Here is a 23,204-nt window from a genome sequence, read left to right as displayed (position 1 = left end):
TTTATTTGGATGACATTCTTATTTATTCAAAAACCATGGACGAGCACGTCACTTTGGTCCAAGAAGTTCTGCACCGCCTGCGCAATCACCAACTCTTTGCAAAGCTGGCTAAATGCGAATTTCACCAGAGCAAAATAACTTTCTTGGGATATATAATCTCCCACCATGGCCTTAGCATGGACCCGGCCAAGGTCCAATCCGTCTTCGATTGGACTCCTCCCTCCAACCGCAAGCAAGTACAACAGTTTCTGGGCTTTGCTAATTTCTACCGCGGATTTATCCCTAACTTCGCCCAAATAGCGCTGCCCATCACCGAGCTTCTGAAAACCAAGGGTAAAGGAAGCTCTGCTACATTACCCTCCGCTAAGATACTGTGGACTGATCAATGCCAGACCGCCTTTGTAGCCCTCAAACGCCTTTTCACGTCGGAACCTGTGCTACGGCACCCAGACCCAAATCGAATGTTCATTGTACAAGTCGATGCCTCCGACGTAGCTATGGGAGGGGCCCTGCTCCAAAGAGGACCAGATGGTCTCCTTCACCCCTGCGCTTACTTCTCAAAGAAATTTGCGCACTCCCAATCGAACTGGCCCATTTGGGAGAAAGAAGCCTCAGCCGTTCACCATGCACTTACTCTATGGCGACAATTCCTGGAAGGGTCTAAAGTCCCCTTCGAAGTTTGGACCGATCACAAGAATCTAGCCGCCCTCACAGGAACCCATAAGTTATCCGCGAAGCGCCCATACATTGGAAATCTGTGAAACAGTCATTTGTAGCCATGAGTTCATGCGAAGCAGAGTATAGTGCTGTAAGTGAATGCATAAACCAGGTGGAATGGTTTGTCTATCTAATGAAAGAACTCAATGTGTCTGTACAATTACCAGTAAGGATATATACTGACAGTCAATCAGCGCTACAACTTGCGACCGAGCAAAACTTTAAAGGCAGAAGTAAACATATAAGGATAAGATATGTCAATGTGGTTGAAGCTGTGAACGAAAGCATGGTATATATTGTAAAGTATGCCAGTGCTGGTAATGTGGCAGATCTGTTTACAAAAATTGTGGATTGTAACAGATTTATGAAACTAACCAAACTAATCTGAAATCCTTGAGAAGGAGTGTCAAGATTACAAGGCTGTCAGATTAGTTACACAGGTGCAGGATAGCTCAGATGGATCTAGTGATGATGCAATCAGCCTGGACAGTCCCTGGAGAGCTAGAGAAAGCTGTCCTGATCCAGTTATAGCCAGGTGGCTGATGCAATACAGTAGTCATATCAGGATGACTAAGCATCTACTGTGATTGGTGGCTGCGTCCACCAGGTGTATATAATGGAGTGAAACTAAAGTTCTGCGCGGGATGCTATGAGCGGAGAGTGTGAAAGAAGTATCTGTATTATATCTTTGCACTGTAAAATAAACTACACTTTTCTAAGTAGCAGAGGACTTTCTGATGGTTATCCTGGACAGACTGCCAATCCGCTTGGCTTCCGCGTCATAATTGAGGCAGGTAGAGCTAACTGAAATATGCTGTAGGGGGTTTTTTTGCATGGAACCACTTGGAGTGGAACTAGGTTAACTTCTACCATCCACAAGTTCAGCTGTATAGCTCTTTAAGGGTTAGCCTAATAGACTAAGGAATAATTGAAATTGATCTTTGTACAATAGCAAGAGAAAATTGTCCAGTATGGAAGGGGAAAAATGCCTAGTAGCAGGTGATGAAATAGATCAAGATGACTGAATGGTGTTTTAACACCCCAGTTGACTGTAAATGGTCACATGCTGCCCATTCTTCCTTAGAGTGGTTAGCTATTAACACTTGGTTGCCATGGAAACAGCTTTAAGAAAGGCAGGCAAGTTTACCACATGGCTCCCCCTGATCATGAAGGGGGGAAAGCTGGGTGTTTTCAGATGAAAAGTCAATATGACTGAGGTTATATAATTTGAAACAGCCACTACCTTGTCTGGAGGACTTACTAGTTGCTTTTCCTCTAGGAGAAAATATCAAGCATTAGGATGCCTTCCAGATGACTGCAGATCCATGTTTTCAGGGATGAAACCCTAAGGGTAACAAAACAAAAAAATGTGCACTGCAAAGCATGTAGTTGAAAGGGACTCCAAGCAAATGGCCACTGCCGTCGTTTTCAGATGTCCCATTTGGCTTTGATATTCTAACCTGACACTAGAATCCTGAGCACATATCCACAATCTCCTTTTTAAAGAGGAAGGTCTCTGCAGTTCTAAGACCAATGATTCATTGGAGAGAATACAACACTGTATTATCAGTGGCCCTGGCCTCATCATCTTATAGACCTCAGAATTTGAGGGGTTGGTTGTCAGTATCCAAACAAGCCAAAACATCCAAGGCTTCATCTGACAAACCCTCCTTTCAGCAGACTTTCCCTTCAGGATGGTGTTTTTCCTGCTTTTTCTCAAGGCGTTGTCTCAACAAAATTGTCATGGGTTCCGGTTGAAACTGAGAGCAGCATTGTGACTGAGCTCCGCTCCGTGGAGCGTATTTTTTACTTTCTTTTTAGCCCTAAGCCTTTGCTTAGACTATTATTTTATTGTTTTATTGCTTTAGTGCCTACTTGGGCACTCTAAATCTGCTTTTTCTCTCCCTCACCCCTGCAGGCTCGACAAGTCTCTTGTTGTTGAGCTCATTACCGAGGCACTAGGCGACGCCCAGTGGGGTGGGGGTCCGAGCTGAGAACAGCCTGCGACTCTGCAGATTGGTTTCAGTTCCTCTGCTCCTGTCTAGCTTTCACTTTCCCTGTTCTGGCGTTTATTTGGTGCCTGGCTGCCTGCATTTTTGGGGATTTGATTTGTCCTTCTGAAATTTTTTTCTTGCCTCTGCCAGTCGCTGAGGCAAAGAGCTGTGTGACGCTCACAAAATCCGTGGGGTGGGGTTGGATATAAGCGAGGGGGAAACCCTGAATTAGAACTCTATCATAAAAACTCACTCTTTACCCCACATCTCCTCGGGTACGAAAGGAGAGGGGAAAGGGTTCTTGCCAATATTGATTAAACTATTCTGAGAAAGTAGGATTTTATTGGCTTTGCCTTCCTCTTATTTTAGCTGTCTCTCCCTCCACTTTTTTTGCCCCTTATTATCTTTGCTTATTTACCTCTTACAGTTAAGCCGTTGTAGGCTCCTACTTTTAAATAAGTGCTATTTTAAACAAGGATCTTTTTATCTTATCTTATCTTATCTTATTTTGTCTTGTTTTAAGCAGCCACACCCTTATTTTAAATCAGCTATATTTAGCTATTTCCAGTGATTTTTAATTACTCCTGTTATTTCTATCACTATCCTTATCCCTACATCTAAAGCTTTTAACTTCTCTTAATATTATTCTAGCCATTTAAATAGCTTTGTTTTTAAATAGCCATACCCTTGTTTTAAACCAGCTATAACTAGTTATCTCTAGTAACTTCTAATTTCCCTTGCTTTTTCTATTTCTATCCCTTTTACCTCTTCTTAGAAATTTAAATAGTTTTATATATCTCTGTATCTTATACAAAATTGTCATGCAAATGGGATGCCAAGCAATAGTGTGAAGGTCTGTGTCAATTCCCAACAATCTCTTGCCTCTGTCTACATCTCCCAGCTTGGGAGATATCATCTCAGGCCAGTGGTTCTAACCATCACAAGGCTGGGTTAGGCAACTGAATTCACTACTCCCTCTTGAGTATTTCTACCTACTGAACCTTCCTTCCTTCTTTGTCACTAGATGGATTCCCTTCTATACAGAGAGGTGATAGAACGCATATCTTGCTTCCAGAGAGGCCAGGATTTGTATTGCGGGTACCTCACCATCACAAAAGGTGGAGGTCTCTGGCCCATTCGTAATCTCAGGGGTTTTCAATGAGTTTATTGAAAAGTTCCTGATGGTGACCCTCACTTCCATCTTACCTTTCCTAACACTGGGAGCATGGTTTGCATCTATCAGCATCAAAAATGCCTGCTTCCGTATCTCCATCAACATTGCTGATTTCTGTGATTCACTGTGGGGGACAGCCACTACTAATACAAATCGCTGTTCTTGGAAATCTCCACCATCCCAAGGATCTTCAGCAAGTGCATGGCAGCAGTTGTAGCATATCTGAGGCATCAAGAGATTCCAGTCTTTCTGTACAACTGGCTCTTGACTGCTTCTTTTCCACCATCTATCCTTCACCATGTGCACTGTTTATCCTAACTTCATTAGGATGTCATTTAAATGGAGATTAGTCACACCTGGAACCCTTATGACACCTTCAATTTATGAGGGCACTTTTAGATTCCAAAAGCTTACCAGCTCCTGGACAAACAGCAAATACTTATTCATACAACCACAATCTTTCTGTGCCCACTCCAGAGAGTGGTCTCCATACAGAGATTTTGGGCCTGATGGCAGCCATGATTTCTGTAGTACACTTTGCCCATCTTAGGTTGTAACCAGTCCAGCATTGGGTCCTACAACCTTTCAAACAAAACAACATGTTGCTTCTTCCACACCGAGTTCTAACTTCACTTAGATGGTGAACTTGTACACATCATTTAGATCACAGAATACCTTTCTCTCCTATTCTGAGCCTCACCTTGAAGATGGATGCCTCTTCTGGAGTTGGGGCACCCACTGCTATATAGATCATACAAGTGGGGACCCAGAAAAAAACTTGCAGGAAGGATGCATTCCATCCCCACCTTTGGTTCCTTCCCTCTCCCCCTTCTCTAACTATCTTCCACCTCATCTTTCTCCCCCCTCCTCTTCTATGACACTCTTACTTGCTAGTCCAGGGCTAAGCATAAGGGGAGGCTCCCAACTTAAACTCTTATAACTGCCATAAATAACACACAACTCATAGTTTACAAGAAATAAGTTATAGAGGTAAATGGCCACAACTTATTTATTTAACTTTTTTAACAGCTGAAAAGCATTGGCACTGCATATAGGCTGGATTCGAAAACATCTGCTGACCCCAATGCAGCCTGATGTACATCCTACTCCAGAGATCCTGCTAGGAATAGCTAGGAATGGCAGTATTGGGAAATACCTGGACGTGAGCCACTTGGTAATTCCCCTGCAACCTGGAAAGAGGCAACTCAGACTGCCCCCGAACTGGGCTTGTCTTACCCTCGTGCCTCTCCCCAAAATCCCTTATTGGGATCCCCCAAGTGTTAATAGCTAACCACTCTAAGGAAGAATGGGCAGCATGTGACCATTACAGTCAACTGACCAAGACAGAGGAAAGGGGTTTGCAGACCACTTTCCTCCCAAAATGAATCCAGACCAATGCTCACCTCACATAAGTTGTGACAATAACAATATATTTTTTAAAACCAATAAACAGGGGAGGGGAGGTGGGGATGAGAGCTGGCAGCGGACTGAAGCCTCTGGCAGCCACAGCCCCTATTTATGCTGGGAGGTTGGTTCGGAGGGAAAACTGCCTCCGATGCTCTCCCAGCCCGTTCTGCCCACCCTGATGCCAGCTGCTCTCACAGGCCTTTTCAAATTTGAAAGGGTGAGAGCTGATTGACCAGCCAACAACAGCCCCCAAGATGGCCAGTTGAGAGCTGGGACAGCAATGGCTATTCAGCCTCACGCCTGCTGCCTGACTCATCGCCTGCCCTCCAACCTGCTACGCCTCGCTCCTGCCCAGCCCTGCAAATTGGGTTCCAGCCAAAACATCCAAGGCTTCATCTGACAAACCCTCCTTTCAGCAGACTTTCCCTTCAGGATGGTGTTTTTCCTGCTTCCTCCCCCACCTTCAGGTTTTCTATCAACCTCCCCCTCTGCAGGATCCCCAGCAGCTGGCAGAGTCCCTGGGAGCCATTGCAGTGGCTGCAGCGGTAAGTCATCTGGGCACCTGCAGATAACATTATTGTTTGGGGAGGAGTTAGTCCCCCAGTGCAATATTTGTGAATTAAGATTTTCCTGCAAAGCTGGAGGGGGGCAAGTTTGGAGAACAGTCTACTTTCTGTCAGTGTGGGTCTGATCCATGCATTTACATATCCACAAAATGGCCCACAATATGTGTCTAGTAGATATCTAGATCCCTGCAGGAGCAGAATCTCCACTTGAAGCTATTAGCAGTTTACAAGTCTCTTGGTGCCTTTCTCCCCAGACTTCATGGTGGAGTAATACAGGTGGCCTCAGACAACTCATCCACAATGCACTACAATAAACAAGCAAGATGAAACAGCGCCTCTCACTCTCAGCTGTTTTGTCTGACACCTGTGTGAGAGATGGATCAAGTCCACCAGAACTATAACTGGCTTTAAAAAGAAAATGCTCATTTAATCACAATTTCTTTTTGGGAACTTCCTTGGAAGCTTGTCAGGTAGACATTCAGTATAAAAAGACTTCAAATAATGAGCACCAATTCAAATAAAATTACTGCTTACAACATTAACATTACCAACCCAACCAAAGCCTTTCAGAATTTCTCTAAAAATTCTTAGATTCACTTGGCATGTCTTGGAGGAATGTCTATTCCACAGGTTTGGAACAGGTAGAAAAAAGTTCCTCTGTATATTCACATCATTTTGATTTGGCACTTGAATGGAATGTTGAAAGGGGCTTTCTGAACAGATCTACAAGACTGCAATAGGGCATGAGGAAGGAGAATAAATTCTTAAGGTATACAGGGACAAAGCCTCAGCAGCAAAAGCACATGAAATGAGGATGAAGAAGTCCTTTTTTCCTGTTGTAGCAAATAAATGCTGCCCCAGGCAGCTGCCTCAAGTTGCCTGGAGGAAAGTTTAGCCCTGGATAGAAATACTGATTCATAGCTCCAAGGAATCTCCCAAAGAGGCTATAACAGTGGTAAGCAACTCATATATCTGTGGTTGTTCACAGAATCCTATGCTATAATTAACAGCTTCCCAGGAAGTGTGGTATCTCTTTTGGTCACTGCACAGGTTCTAACCTATCTGAGTTAAAAGTTAGCTTTTATGCAGTTATGCAATGTTACTTTTTAAAGCATCACTTGAATGAGGGCAGAACATGTGAACTAGCCTGTAAGGACAGTATAAAACATTTTAATGAGATTTGGTTCTGCTTACAGAGTGGGCCTCCACTCTGAAGCCCTAACCTCTTAACCACATTGGACCAAGGATATGCCTCTGAGAAGTTTCTGGTGGGTGCATGGACCACATGGTCACGTGCCTGCCTGGTGCAAAGGTTGCGGACATTACCCGTCATATAGGTAGTCTGGTTGACAGTGCTGGGGAGGAGCCAGTGGTCGTGGTGCATGTTGGCACCAACGATGTGGGGAAGTGTAGTCTGGAGGTCTTGGAATCCAAATTTAGGTTGCTAGGCAGGAGACTAAAAGCCAGGAACTCCAAGGTAGCTTCCTCTGAAATGCTACCTGTTCCATGTGCAGGACCAGCTAGGCAGGCACAGTTTGGGAGTCTCAATGCATGGATGGGATGGTGGTGTAGGGAGGAGGGGTTCAGATTTGTTTGGAACTGGGCAACATTTTGGGACAAGCTGGGCATATAGAAAAGAGATGGGCTGCACTTGAACCAGGATGGAACCAGACTGCTGGCATGTAACATTAAAAAAGTGGCAGAGCAGCTTTTAAACTGAACCTGGGGGAAAACTGACATGAGCTGAGAAGCATCCGGTTTGGGCAGACTCAATGCAAATGGACAAAGGGAAAATTGCTTTTGATTGCCCACACGGGAATGGCATAGACATTAAAGGGGATGGTAAAATAAAGTGGGATAGCCACTTAAGGATGCCCAAGGGCACATGTCAGGCAAGTTGAAAGAGACAGACATTGTGGAGGTGTTTCTATGCTAATGCTAGTAGCCTCCAAGCAAAAATGGGGGAGTCAGAGTGCATGGTTTTAAGGGAAAACATTGATATAGTGAGCATTACAGAAATATGGTGGAAGGGAGAGAGCCAGTGGGATATGGTAATCCCTGGTTACAAACTCTATAGAAATTACAGGGAAGGGCGTATTGGAGGGGGTGTTGTTATGTATATCAAGGAAGGCGTGTGTGTGTGTGTGTGTGTTAAGTGCTGTCAAGTCATTTCTGACTTGACTACAATGTACTCTGATCCATGGTCAGAAGAACAGGAATATGGCATGGGGCTGGACTCTCCCCTTTGCTTTCATGGTTTGTACTAACTATGATGTAGAGGTTTGAAGAGATGCTATGACCAAGTGTTATGTTTTAACTAGGATTTTAATTTGTTAGTCTTTGATGTTGAGTGCTGGCAGGCTCAGTTTGATTGCTGTAGGTGCTACATTACAGCACTTAATTTTTTTTTCAAATGAAATGACCCTCTGTTCTTCATTTCTTCTTCCTAAGAGGGTCATTTCATTTGGAAAAAAAAATTAAGTCCACTAAGGTCCAAATGTCACCCCAAACTCAGGCAAGAATCACTGTTCTATTTGAAGTCTGAGAGCAGATTAAATCACTTGGTAATCTTATTTTAACAGTAGTTGAGATCAATTTATGATGGTTCAGAAGGTATGTCAAATTGCAATCAAATTGGGCCATCATTACTTTGTGTAAGCAGTCTTTATCCAGGTTATTCCCATCCCATATATATACAGTGTCCATACAAAAATACGAAAAATAAAGTATCATACATATCTCAAACATATATGTATGTGTTAAGTGCCGTCAAGTCACTTCTGACTCATGGAGACCCTATGAATGAAAGTCCTCCAAAGTGTCCTATCTTTGACAGCCTTGCTCAGATATTGCAAACTGAGGGCTGTGGCTTCCTTTATTGAGTCAATCCATCTCTTGTTGGGTCTTCCTCTTTTCCTGCTGCCCTCAACTTTTCCTAGCATGACTGTCTTTTCCAATGACTCTTGTCTTCTCATACAAACATTTATATATAGATAGATACATTAATTCATTTTCTTTTATGTTCTTTTCTAACTGATAATTCCCAGTGGGTAGCCGTGTTAGTCTGTCTGCAGTAGTAGAAAAGAGCAAGAGTCCAGTAGCACCTTAAAGACTAACAATAATATTTTATGGCAGGGTTTGAGCTTTCATGAGCCATAGCTCATACCCTGCCAGAAAATATTTTTGTTAGTCTTTAAGGTGCTACTGGACCCTTGCTCTTTTCTACTTTTTCTAACTGAGTTTGTGTATTGTTTTTTTAGGAAGAAAGACAAATAATATAAAATCTGTCTTATATCAAAGATCTAAACACAGTACTTTGACTTCACTGACCTCAGTAACACGAATGTGTTTTAGGTTTGGTGTAAATGTGGTGGAACTAACACCTCATTCTGGGGGGGGGGGGAGAGAATCCATGGTGGCCGGGAATGGCACAGCCATGCCACCTCCTCAGAGGCTTCCCGGCCACTGCAGAGAATAAAAAAGCTTTTTTTAAAAATAAAAAAGGCAAAAATGGGGGAAATGCCCCAACTGAAAACAATGGGGCTGCAACAGCAAAAAAGGTGTCATAGCCCTGTCTCAGCAGTGAGGGGCATTGCCAAGCTGGAAGGGGCTAGGAAGCTGACTGAAGTCAGCTCCGACCCTGGGGAGCACCCCGGAATTGCCCCCCCATGCCAGCACTGCCATTTTCTTCCAGGATTTAGTTCCCAGAGAGGCTGTGCCAGTAGGGGAGCCCCGTGCAGCTCCACAGCACCCAGGTGCCAAGGGGAATGGCCCCCGCACCAGTGTAAGTGCCCCTTATACCATCATAAGTGGGCACTTATGCTGGTGTGGGGTCATGTCACCTCCAAATGACTTCCCAATGACTTATACTTTTCTATATTTAGGCTCTGAAAATCAACTGGAAGAGCTGCCAAATCCATCTGATTTTTCTAAGCTTCTCGTCACAACATTCTCCTTTAAATAAGAGTTTAAAAGTCCTTTGGATTTTTCTTGCTTAATAATGACATGGATTATCTTAATTTTTTTCAATATGGAAATTGTGGAATAGAAACCCTTTATTTGCAGAATTGTTAAAAATAATCTCCTACTGAATGCTGAAACCATTCGACAACAAATCCATTGCCAGATAGCTGTTCTTGAATCTCAGGCATGCATTTGGTTTTGATTCCTGCTTATGGTTACAGTAGTAAAACTGAAGCATGCATTTTAGACCCACAGATCTAGTTATTCTTTAAATAAAGACTAACATTGCATTTCCAGGTTTACAAATTCTGCTCCTCTCTCAGTAGCCTCTAATCACTTTCTCTGAGTGGAGATGCTACTTTGCCTTCACCATGTATTCTTCTGTTTTCTGCCACCTTGCCACTGATGCTTCGCTTCCTGCTCATTTGCACCTTTCCTTGTCAAATCAGTTCTAAAATGATTTTTTTTTAAAAAGGAGCTCAGGAATATGAATACTTTTTCTCATGTACTGTGTTTATTTTTTTCTGGATGAAGGCTAGTCTTTGAAGGTCTATCACCTTTTGCATTGGTTATTAGAAAGAGAAATTCAACTAACCCACATTCTTCTAAGGATGTGGCCATACAGGATCATGCCACATGCTTCTCCATTAAAAGGGCAGGTGATGTGTTCCCGTATGGCCACATCCTTAGAGCTTCTGGACAGGGATGTCATTTGTAATCATATATCTTTGATTGCACCGTTTATGGAATGAAAGAACTCTGCTGAACAGGAAAAAATACAGATTGCTTACACAGATGGTTACTATATGTCAGATGAAGGAAGATTTTTAAGTGCAGCCACTGTTCAGCTAATCAGTTCAGGATGAGCTGAAATGCCTCCTAAATTACTCCAATTTTCATGTCACACACAAAAAAGTTAATGAAGAAAGCAGATTAGTTGAATTCTCCTCTTTTTCTTTCTAATAACCAATGCAAAAGGTGATAGACCTTCAAAGACTGCAGCCTTCATCCAGAAAAAAAATGATGACCGTACATGAGAGTGTTCATATTCCCGAGGTCTTTAAAAAGATTTTTCAAAGAGTGGTCTGGATGCTGTGCCAGATCCACTCATCCATTAGCATTCTGATGCCAAAAGAAACTTTATTGTGTAGAATTAGGAGCCACTATCTGAGCACACATTACCAGGATTATTACCAAATTCTTATTTGTATTTTTTTTAGCAGTACTTGGAAGCACATGAGACAAAGTTATATGGCACTTCACCCGTTGACATAGAAGTAAATCTGGAAAGCTACCAAACTGCGCTAGAAGGAGTACTTTCATGGCTTCTGACTGCTGAAGATTCATTGCAAGCACAAGGAGATATATCCACAGATGTAGAGGAAGTTAAAGAGCAGTTTCACACCCATGAGGTATGTGTGAACAACAAGGTTGATAAACCAACACAAACACTTCATCATCTGTTAATTGCTGTTCTTCTGTCTGTATAGTGCATTAAGGCCAAAGGCTAAAATCTAACTAGTATTTTGAGACTAATTTTTTCTTTTGCTCATGGGATTGTGTTGTAGTTCTTGTTGCCAAGCTTTTGAATAAAAGGCTAAACCTTTTCCATTATTTTATTGAATAACTCTTTAGAAGTTAAAATTGAAAGTCATCCTTCATTTGCTGGTGATAATCATTGTTAATTTTTTTAAGGGTTTTATGATGGAATTAACAGCCCATCAGGGACGTGTTGGTAATATTTTGCAAGTTGGCAGCCAACTTCTATCATTTGGGAAGCTTTCGGAAGATGAAGAAAATGAAATACAAGAACAAATGAATCTTCTCAATTCACGTTGGGAAAATCTCAGGGTCACAAGTATGGAGAAGCAGAGCAAGTAAGTAAATACAAATTTCAGGGATCAATTTTGTTGCTGGTTAAAAGGTTTTGTGGTAGTACAGTACTTTTCCCACTGGCAGAACTACAGGTCCCCATATTATGCTCAGTATTGTTACTTGGGTCCTATGGCCTCGGATGGGTGTTTGGGAGCCCCAGTGGGCTGCTGTAAGAGAGGGAACAGGAAATTAACCTTCTGTGAACAGAGCGCTGATAGCAGTACTTTGGAGCCAACCCATTTTCTTTTTATCAGGAATAAAACAAGGGTACAGAATTTCTACCTTACTCTATTCAGATCATTTTTCTAAAAGTCAAGCTTATTTTGAAGTATGTCATATTTGTACAGTGGGTATATACAATGTATGCATAAACCCCATGTTACTCTGAACTAACACATGGTTCAAGTCAACACCAGTTCAGATGTAAGGCCTTATGACATCAAAAATATGTAAACTGGTACAGAGCTCACTTTGATATGATGAAGCTGCATGAGGAGAAAAAGTGTGGCTCTGTGGAGCTGTGTATACATTTATACTTTGTTAGGATTGATTATAACTTCTTTCTCGCATAAGAGAAATATATCTCTTTATTTCACATTCAGCCACAATGTAAATCTGAAATAAAGAGGAGAAAAAACATAAGAAGCAGTAAGGACATTAAGTATTACAAGCGGTAAGCCATGGAGCATTTACTTCAAGGAAAAATACATTGAGATACTATAGTAGAATTATTATATCAAGAATCATGCTGTAAAAATGATGGAATTGAAAAGAAGCAAATGGTACTTAAACAAATACCTGAACTTTTCATGTATGCCATTTTCTTTTGCTTTTCCCATTTCTTTTGCCATTTGCCATGATATATAGAGAGCAATCACTCTGTACATGATGATGACATTAGTAGGTCTATGAGATAAAGATGAGAATAAACGTGAACCTCTAGTTCCAAAAGAGATGATAAAACCTGTTCCTAGTTTAGTTCAATTGGAACTTCTCCACTTCGGGGCAGCATATTGTAAGGAAATCTAAAAGAAAGCATCTTAAAATGGTGCAGTGATAAACTGACATTAAATATTGCCAAAGATTAAAATATTTATGACAGAATTATATTTCATGATTAATACAGCTCCTATAACAGCAATGTGGACTACTTGTCTCTTTTAAAAAGCAACTATATTAAAGTAAATTTGAGATTGATTATAAGAAGTAGGTATACAAATGACTGGCCTAAGGTCATGCAGTAAGTTTCATGGCAAGCTGGGATTTTGAGCCCAGATGTTCGTAATCCTAGTCCAGCATTCTAACCACTGCACCACACTGCTTCTCTCAAAAATATTGTTAATTTAAAAGCTATACTGCTTTAATTGTTGCTAGGGCAATTAGCATGTGTTCTGTGCATGTATTTAAAGATTTATGAAACTCTTAAAATTGCTAAAGATGGACAAGAAGCAAAAGTGAAAGGTGACAGAAATAGAAGCAAATGTCTAGATGCAATGTTCCAGCAACTAGCATGAAGAGACAGGCTCCTTTCAAACAGCCTTTATAATCCATTTTAGCAGCTGGTTGTAAATGGGTTTTTGGGTAATTTCAGACACAACTGTTTGGGCTCCCGCCTGCTGTCAGAATTTTTTTTTTTAACCTTTTCATACAAAGCTGCTTGCATCCCATTTGCAAAGCAAGGCTGAGCTGTTTTTTTTTTTTTTTTTTTTTACTTCTTTCTTCTATTTTTAGGTATTCTTTGTACTTCTGAATCGCTGTAGCATGGTGTTTGAAATGCCTAAGGCACTTCTGAAAGTGTTGCTTCCCTCCTTCCTGCTTTGCATTGTTTTCAGCTTTTTTAACATTCTGAATTTTGTGCTATAGCACTAGACGAATACAGAAATTCAGTGCTACATTGCCAGCATTCAGATGCTTCCTGAATGATGGCAACATAGCATTTAATTGCTATATTGGTCTAGCGCTATAGCACAAAAGTTAGAAAGTTTCAAAAAAAGAAAAGAAAAAAGAAGCCAAAATAGAAAACTGCAAAAGGGGTAGGGAAAAAAGTGGCTCAATTTGAAATGGGCAGAGGGCTTCAGATACAGCTCATAAATGGATTTAAATATGCTGTATGAACCCCCCCCCCATCCCAATATCAATTTATTCAGAATTTGGCTAACAACCGATAACCGGTTTAGAATAGAAATGTGAAGGGGGCCAAAGAGAACTATTATAATAACCAGCGTAAAGAAACAGAAGAGGGAAAATAAGGAATAACAAAAGATCTGTTTCACAAGTTTTAAGAAACCAAAGCAAAGTTTAAAGCACAGTTAGGCATGCTGAAAAATCAACATGGAAAAACATTAACTGGACAGGACAACATAAGGAAAAGATGGGGACAACACACTGAAGAACTATAAAGAAGAGATGAAATAATGAAAGATTTCTTCAGAGTTTTGAAGAAGAAGGTACAGTTTTAGAAAGTGAGGTGAAAGCTGTACTCAAAGCAATTGGGAGAAACATATCATAAGGAACAGCTGGGAAATCAGTACAGCAACAGAAATGGACTCCATCAAAATTCTTAATAGGCCAACAAATATGGAAAACAAAACAATGGCCCAAAGACTAGAAATGCTCAATCTACTTTCCAATTCTGATAAAAAGAGACATCAAAGATAGCAGCAACTATTGGACTATCACATAATTTTTTCAAGTGAGTAAAATGATGCTCAAAATCTTACAACAAAGACTGTTACCATACATGGAATGAGAACTGCCTGATCTTCAAGCTGGATTCAGAAAAAGAAGAGGCACTAGAGATCATATTGCTAATTTACGTTGGTTACTGGAATGTACAAGAGAATTTCAGAAGAAAATCAGCTTGGGTTTCATAGATTACAGCAAAGAATTTGACTGTATGGATAATGAAAAGTTATGGTTGGATTTAAAATCTTATTGTTTTGATGCACAACCTGTACTCTGGACAAGAGACTACTGTTCGGACAGAATATGGAGAAACAGAATGGTTTCCAATTGGTAAAGATGTCAGACAAGGATGTATTTTATCTCCCCATCTGTTCAATCTCTATGAAGAACATAAGGAAAGATGGATTTGATTTAGATGAAGGTGGAGTGAAAATTGGTGGAAGGAACATTAACAAATTGAGATATGCAGATGACACCACATTATTGGCAGAAAAAAATGAAGACTTGAAACAACTCCTGATGAAGGTTAAAGCAGAAAGTATCAAGGCAGGATTACAGCTGAACATCAAGACGACAAAAGTAATGACTACTGGGGAATGACTCAACTTGAACGTTGACAATTAGGAAATTGAAATTGTTCAAGACTTTCTATTCCTTGACTCCATCATCACCCAAAAGGGAGACTGAAACTAAGAAACCAGAAGGAGATTGAAACTGGGAAGGGCAGCCATGAAGCAGCTAGAAAAGATTCTTAAATGTAAGGATGTATCACTAGCAATCTAGATCAAGGTACTTCATGCCATAGTATTCCCTATTACTAGGGTTGCCAGGTCCCTCTTTGCCACCGGTGGGAGGTTTTTGGGGATAAACCTGAGGAGGGCAGGGTTTGGGGAGGGACTTCAATGCCATAGAGTCCAACTGCCAAAGTGGCCATTTTCTCCAGGTGAATTGATCTCTGTTGTCTGGAGATCAGTTGTAATAGCAGGAGATCTCCAGCTAGTACCTAGAGGTTGGCACCCTACCTATTGCTATGGATGGGTGAAGAAAGCTGACAGGAAGAAAGTAGATTCCTTTGAAATGTGGTATTGGAGGAAAGCTTTACAAATACTATGAACTGCCAGAAAGGAAAACTAGTGGGTTCTAGATTAAACCAATTCTGAACTGTCCCTAGAAGCTAAAATGACTAATCTGAGGCTATCATACTTTGGCCACATTATGAGAAGACAGGAATCACTGCAATAGACAATAATGCTAGGGAAAGTTGAAGGCAGCAAGAAAAGAGGAAGACCCAACATGAAACTGATTGACTCAATCAAGCAAACTACAGCCCTCAGTTTGCAAGACGTGAGCAAGGCTGTTAACGATAGGTCATTTTGGAGGTCATTAATTCATAGGATCACCCTAAGTCAGAAGTGACTTTCCTGCACTTAACACACTTAAGGAACTACTAAGGAATTTGGCTCTTCCTATATGCAGTCAGCAATTTTATCGAGCGGTGCAGTGCTAACGGGCAGGGTGAATTAACTTTAAGGATATCAGAATGCAATCAAAAGAACTGGATTCAATTACTTCTTTGAGTCCCTTCCACTAAATGTGACCCGATAAGTACCTTCCACTACATTCCTCTGTCAATGGATATCTTTCTCTGCTGAAAACAAAAGCATAATTTGCAACCCCACTAATTTAATTTTGATACCTACTGATTAAACTAAAGTAAATTAACTGATAATTGCTGCCTTAAGAAACATCAGTGTATTGACAGTAGACTACTCATTGTCTCTGGTCGAAAGGATAAATGAAGGCTTTAAACTGGATTTTGTGTAGTTTAACACCTTGCTCTCACATTTTTGTCCAAACTTCCTGCAAGTTTATTGTCACAACTTTGTGAGGTACATTGGTCTATATACAGATAGCAAGTCTGTCATAGCTGAGTTGCGGATTTGAACTGAAGACTCCCAGGCCTAATCTAATATTCTCACCATTATACTGGCTGTCAACTACAAGTCAACTACAGGATCCTTTTACAAACACAAAAGTAAGCATAATGTAAAAGTATTTTGCCTTAGGAAATCATTTTTTTAAAAAGAAAAGTTTTCATTAATATTCTGAACGTTATATTTCAGTTTTAAAATCTCTATTAAACCAATAGCTAAAGAATGCATTAAAGAATAGACAACACTTCAGATGAAAGAATGATAGTGATAAAATTAATTTCAGAAATCAATCCAAAATGTTTGTCTCAAATAACAATAATATACTGTGTTATAATTAAAACATTTTCATATCATATCTTATACAACAAATTACTTCTTATGCCATTTGCTTCCCATATGCGATGGAAACTAAATACACAGCAGCATTTAACTATAGCTTTACATGGTATGTTGAAGAATATATGAAATGCTGGCTGAATGTTTGTTTGTAGGGACCTAATCATAACTAGGCAATCTTCCCTGAGTCTACCATGAGGACCCAGCACCATTTTACAGCCTGGAGTTTTTACCTTTCAAAATGCCTTGGGGCCCGATCCTGCTGGAAACCACAGCACAGTGGGATGAGGAGCTCCTGCTCCCCCCACCTTGTTTTCAAAAGCTGTACTATCCCAACGTGGTACCTCCCCCATGTTTCAAAAGAGTCAGCAAGGCCCTTACCTAGTGGGGCTTTTGGTGGTAGTTGATTCCCACCTTGAAACAGCCACCTGCAGAGGAATGAGTAAGAAGTGAGCCTCCATGAGGTTCAGGCTTCATGCCAAGAAATGGTAGTAAATGTGGCTCCTTTGACTGAGGGTAACTGTGAATGTGGCTCTCTGCAAGCTACAGAGTGAGTAATGTTGCCCTAGATTATAAAAGAATGTCTCCTCATTTTCTGCAAGACTACCAGCTGATAAACCTCACACATGTGGATGCAAGCCACACAGAATCAAGCAGCATAAGAGCTTGCTTGGTAATCTGCTGATTCTATGCACTATTTAGTACATTACAAAGCAATCCAGGGGTGGGGGGGGGGATGTCAAAGTGTTCACAGAGCTGACTAGTCATCTGTCAAGGCTGACCCTGCCTTGCTGCAGTAATGTAACCAAGTTTACCTGAGTTTGGTTACTCCCTGAGTAATATGCACCATAGAGGAGAGGAAGGCTGTATTAAAGACATTTAAGAACGGATATTAAAAGAAGGCATATAGTTCAGTGGCAGTGAAATGCATTAAAAAAAAAAAACAAAGCTGACTATCTTACTTACTGAGGTCCTATTACAGTTCAGTTGGTTCTTAAGGCAAAGAGTTTCCAGAGCATGGCAGCAAGGAGGGATAGGAGGTAAAGGTAAAAAGGTTTTTTCTCTCTAGCTACACTTATAGAAATTGCTGACCATAACCTCCTAACCTCTCCAACCAATCATTGGGCAGAATCCATGGAACTTTCCAGTTATTATTGTTATGGTTAAGCTCGAGACCTTTGGTCAAAGGAGCTAGTAAATAAATGGAAAATGGAACTTTCCAGCATGAGAATGAGTTCCCCCTCCCAAAGCAGATTCACAGCTGAATCATGTGAGCTAATTAACAAGCCTGGGAAGATGTCAATGATAAGTAGCCAGGGTGTGGGAGAATCTAACACCTGGAGAGAATCAGGGGAAAATGAACTAACCTAGCAAATGCCTTTGAGATGAATTCTCACACTGGTGTATCTTGGAGATTCGCTGGCATAAATCAGAGCTATGCTGTTACATCCCACCACTCTCAAGCACGCTGCCCAGGGTTTTGACCATGAAGTCAGTGACGATGGCTCTAGGTTGTGAATGTCGATATACCGAATAGAAAATAAACCTGAAATTAGTTGTTTCGGCAATATTTGGGTTTCGGTTTTACAAAATACCAAAATCTGTGAATCTGTCCGAAGCCGGCTTTCCTCAGGCTTTTCCCTATGGGATTTTTTAAATGAGCTCTGGGGGAGGCATTTTTGGAGGTAAAGTTCCCAAATATTCAGGGTAGCTTCAAGGGAACCTCTTTGCATGAACCCCAAAGCTTGGTGATTAGGTTAGAAGGTCTGATTTTATGTGGTACGGAAGTGGTCGTCCTCTCCTCTATAGACGTGTATGGTAAAATTTACAATGTTTTTCTATGGGAAATGGGGGCTACCTCTCCAGGACTCCATAAAATTGGACCCCCTGTCTCAAAGCTTTGAGGTTTACCAAGCTTTGGGGTTCATGTAAGGAGAATCCCTTGCAGCTACGCTGCAAATTTGGTGACTTTACCTAGAAACCCCCCCCCCACTGGGAGAATTTTAAAAGTACTTATTTTTCATAGTCTGTAATGGCTGCCTTCTTCCTCAGCCAAGAATAATGGGAAAACTCAGTTTCCTATGAATGCTTGCAATGGCTCCTCATTGCACAGTATCATCTAGCACTCTGCCTTCTCCAGCATTGCGGTGCCACCCAAACATGCAGAGTAGGCAAGAGATGAGTGAGATGAACCCCTAGCAGAGAGAAGGTGGCAGTAGGGGACACCATTCCAGAGCAGCCTGGCTGTTGTCTGCAGGTGTGTGTGTGTTCAGTGCCACCAAGTTGTTTCCGACTCATGGCAACCCTATGAATCAATGTCCTCTAAAGTGTCCTATCCTTAACAGCCTTGCTCAGATCTTGCAAATTGAGGCCGTAGCTTCCTTTACAGAGTCAATCCATCTCTTGTTGAGTCTTCCTCTTTTCATGCTGCCTTCAACTTTTCCTAGCATGCTTGTCTTTTCCAGTGAATCTTGTCTTCTTATATGCCATTAAAGGTTTTTGATTGATTGATTGACTCTTGTCTTCTCATATGTCCAAAGTACGACAGCCTCAGTTTAGTCATTTTAGCTTCTAGGGTGAGTTCAGGCTTGATTTGATCTAAAACCCACTGATTTGTTTTTTTGGTGGTCCAGGGTATCCGTAACACTTTCCTCCAACACCACATTTCAAAGGAATCTACTTTCTTCCTATTAGCTTTCTTCATTGTCTCGGTCTCACACCCATACATAGTAATAGGGAATACAATGGCATGAAATAACCTGATTTTGGTTGCCAGTCACACATCCTTATACCTAAGAATCTTTTTTAGCTCCTTCATGGCTGTCCTTCCCAGTCTTAATCTCCTTCTGATTTCTTGGCTGCAGTCTCCCTTTTGGTTGATAGTGGAACCAAGGAATAGAAAGTCTTCAACTATTACAATTTCCTCATCGTCAACCTCAAAGTTGTATAATTCACCTGTAGTCATTACTTTTGTCTTCTTGATGTTCAGCTGCAGTCCCGCTTTGGCACTTTCTCTTTTAACTTTCAGCAGTAGTCGTTTCAAGTCCTCGCTATTTTCTGCCAGTTACGTAGTATCATCAGCATATCTCAAATTGTTAATGTTCCTCCCTCCAATTTTCACTCCACCTTCCTATAAATCTAATCCATCTTTCCTAATATTTTGTCCTAACTGTGGCCTCTTGTCTAGAATACAGTTTGCACATCAAAACGATCAGATGTAGTTGCACACCCATGTTTTTTAAAACCAACCACAGCTTTTCATGATCCTCAGTCAAAAGCTTTGCTGTAAACTATGAAACACAAGGTGATTTTCTTCTGAAATTCTCTCGTATGCTCCACTAACCAACGTAAGTTTGCAATATAATCTCTAGTACCTCTTCCTCTTCTGAATCCAGCTTGAACATCAGACATTTCTCGTCCTATATCTGGTAACAGTCTTTGTTGTAGAATTTTGAGCATCACTTTACTTGTGTGAGAAATTAATGTGATGGTACCATATTTGCTGCAATCTTTGACATCTCCTTTCTTGGGAACTGGGATGTAAACTGATTGTTTCCAGTCTGTGGGCCATTGTTTTGTTTTCCATATCTGTTGGCATATTCTTGTCAAGATTTTGATGGACTCCATTTCTGTGGCTTGAAATAGTTCTATTGATATACCATCCGCTCCTGGTGATTTGTTTCTCCCAATTGCTCTCAGTGCAGCTTTCACTTCACTTTCTAATACTGTAGGTTCTTCTTCAAAAGATTCTTCTTGGAAAGAATCTTTTATCCTTTCACCTCTTCTGTATAGGTCTTCAGTGTATTGTTCCCATCTTTTCTTTATTTTGTCCTGTTCAGTTAATATATTTCCATGTTGATCATTCAGCATGCCTTACTGTGCTTTAAATCTCCCTTTGATTTCTTGGATCTTGTGGAACAGATCCCTTGTTCTTCCTTTTTTGTTGTTCTCTTCTATTTCTTTACACTGTTTATTATAATAGTTCTCTTTGTCTCTACGTGCGAGTCGCTGGAATGCTGCACTTAAACTTTTGATTCTGTTTCTGTCCACTTTTACTTTTGCTTCTCATCTATCCTTAGCAATTTTTAAAGTTTCCTCAGTCATCCATCAAGGCTTTTCATTTCTTTTGGCTACAGGAATAGTCTTTGCACATTCTTCCTTGATAATATCTCTAGTTTCCACCCATAGTTCTTCTGGTTTACATTCACTTGAACTAAGTAATGCAAATCTGTTCTTTATCTGGTCTTTTAACTCTTCAGGAATGTTGCTTAGATTGTATTTTGGCGCTATGAACGGTCTGGGTTTTTCCCCCAGCTTTATCTTGATTTTTGATATTAACAATTCATGATCTGTACCGCATTTGGCTCCTGGTCTTGTTTTGGCCGAGAGAATAGAGCTTTTCCATCTTCTGCTTCCAATTATGTAATCTATTTGATTTCTATACTGGCCACCTGGTGATGTCCATGTATACAATCGTCTATTTGGTTGCCTGAAGCATGTGTTTGCAATGAACAGATTGTTGTCTTCACAGAATTCTACAAGGCGTTCTGCTTCATTCCGTGTTCCTAGCCGATATCTGCCAACAACATTTGATTCTGCTTTGTTCCCTACTTTTGCGTTCCAATCACCTATGATTATCAGCATATCTTGATTAGATGTGTGATCAATTTCTTCCTGAACACTGGCATAAAAACTTTCAATTTCTTCCTCATCAGCATCTGTAGTTGGGGCATAAACTTGAATGATGGTTATGTTGATAGGCTTTCTCTGAAGTCTGATATTATTCGGTCAGAGTTTGCATTATAGCTCCTGACTGCCTTTGCTACATCTTGCCTATTAAAGCAACTCTGTTTCTTGTCTTTTTGTCATTCCCTGAATAAAACACTTTGTAATTTTCTGATTGAAAATGTCCTAAGCCAGTCCACTTTAATTCACTTACTCCCAGGATTGAAATGTTCAAACGTTCTATTTCTTGTTTTACAATTTCAAGTCAGCCTGATTCATGCTTCTCACATTTGATGTTCCTATTATATGTGATGAACAGCTTTGGACTTTCCTTTTGCATCCATTTACGTCAACCACTGAACGTTCTTTCAGCTTTAGTCCAGTCATGTCATTTAGTCCAATCGCATCATTAAGAACAGCGCTACCCGTACTTGTCCTCCACTCTTCCCCAGTAGCTGATTGAGTGCCTTCTGACCTGGGGGTCCCATCTTCCAGCACTATATCTTTTCTCATTTTGGATTGTCTCATCATAGGGTTTTCAAGGTAAAGATTGGTCGGAGGTGGTTTACCAGTGCCTTCTTCTGCACAGTACTAAACTGGGTTAGCTGTAGTGGCACTTCCATTGTCTATGAAAGATCCTCCTCCAATGCCACCTTCAACTATTGCTGTTGCCCAGTAGCTAGCCTTCAAGGATTCCTCTGCCTTCATCACCATTGGAACTGCCTGTTCTCTTCTGCTGATGTGGCCTTTGATCCCTTAAGGGGGTGGATGCATCTTCGCCTGGTGTCTTAGCTGTGACCATTCCGTCTTGAGTGACTCTGCTGGGAGTCTAGTCTCTTGTCAGAGTCTAGACCCCATACGGTCTGCAGGTAGGGGGAGGCAAATAGCACTATGGTCTAAGGGCTGTGGGCTCCTGCAGTGAACCCCTTGCAAGGGCCCCTTCACTTATTCCCTTCCACAGGGCTGTGTCCCATGCCCACGTGGGGTCTCCCTGCTGCCTTGTGTGTGAGGAGGAAGGTGGGGTACATTCCAAGATCCTATGGTTCCCACAGTGCCTGGTCCCACCTCTGCATTCCCCTGCGTATGAGTGGCATGGCAGCAGTGGCATCTGGCAGCAATGATGGCCACCAGTCCTAAGTGGACGAGGCTGAGAAGGCACTGCTGTACAGGTTGGTGGTGGAGCATTCCAGTGTAGCCCTTGCCACCTCTGGGAGCAGTTTGTCTCCTTTGGCACATGGCAGCAGAGTGGGTCTCTGCCCTGGGTCATGCAACCTGGACAAGACATCCACCCTAAAGCACTGGAATGATTCATTTGGTCCAGCTCAGAAATGTTTGCATGCCCTCATGGCCCAGGGTATCCCATATTAGTGGGAAGTGGAGGAGGGTCTGCCTGGAATTGATATTACCCGTGGTGGTGGGCAGCCATGGCATCAAGGTTTTGTCTGGTTTGTGTGGGGGGTCCTGGCTACAGTTCACCCCAGGTGTGGGTGGAATCTCACTCTGTTGCTCCCACTCTCCCCAGCCCCCCCCCCATTGCTGGCTCACACCTGCACTTCTCCCCTGCAGGCAACTCATTCAGTGGGGATGGCGTCACTAGGCTGTTGACAGCTAGGCCGAAGGGGTTGCTGGGCTAGCTGATGCCCCAGGTATCCAGGAACAAGCCTTGGGGCCAGGGGAAGAGAAAATCTGTGCTATCATGGGCACCCTAGCCATTGCAGTGGGGTGCTCTAGTGAGGCCCTGGCAGCCAGCACCCAACCCATACATCCCATTGTTCAAGCCAGGGGAAGATAGAAGTTAGTGATGGGTCAGTAGACTATAGCACCTAGA

General features: G+C 41.6%; 1 protein-coding gene across 1 annotated transcript in view; it reads left to right on the top strand.

The window, feature by feature from the left end:
- Positions 1-23,204, top strand: part of DMD (dystrophin) — a 1,354,185-nt gene that overhangs the window by 434,218 nt on the left and 896,763 nt on the right. Inside the window, exons 10-11 of the mRNA XM_056862020.1 lie at positions 11,042-11,233; positions 11,517-11,698. Of these exons, the coding sequence (XP_056717998.1) occupies positions 11,042-11,233; positions 11,517-11,698 (374 nt within the window). The remainder of the gene's footprint in view (positions 1-11,041; positions 11,234-11,516; positions 11,699-23,204) is intronic.

Source organism: Euleptes europaea, chromosome 16 (assembly GCF_029931775.1).
Source record: "Euleptes europaea isolate rEulEur1 chromosome 16, rEulEur1.hap1, whole genome shotgun sequence".
Lineage (NCBI taxonomy): Eukaryota > Metazoa > Chordata > Lepidosauria > Squamata > Sphaerodactylidae > Euleptes > Euleptes europaea.
The sequence above is the reverse complement of the archived record's forward strand: the minus strand, read 5'-3'. Positions and strand labels throughout refer to the sequence as shown.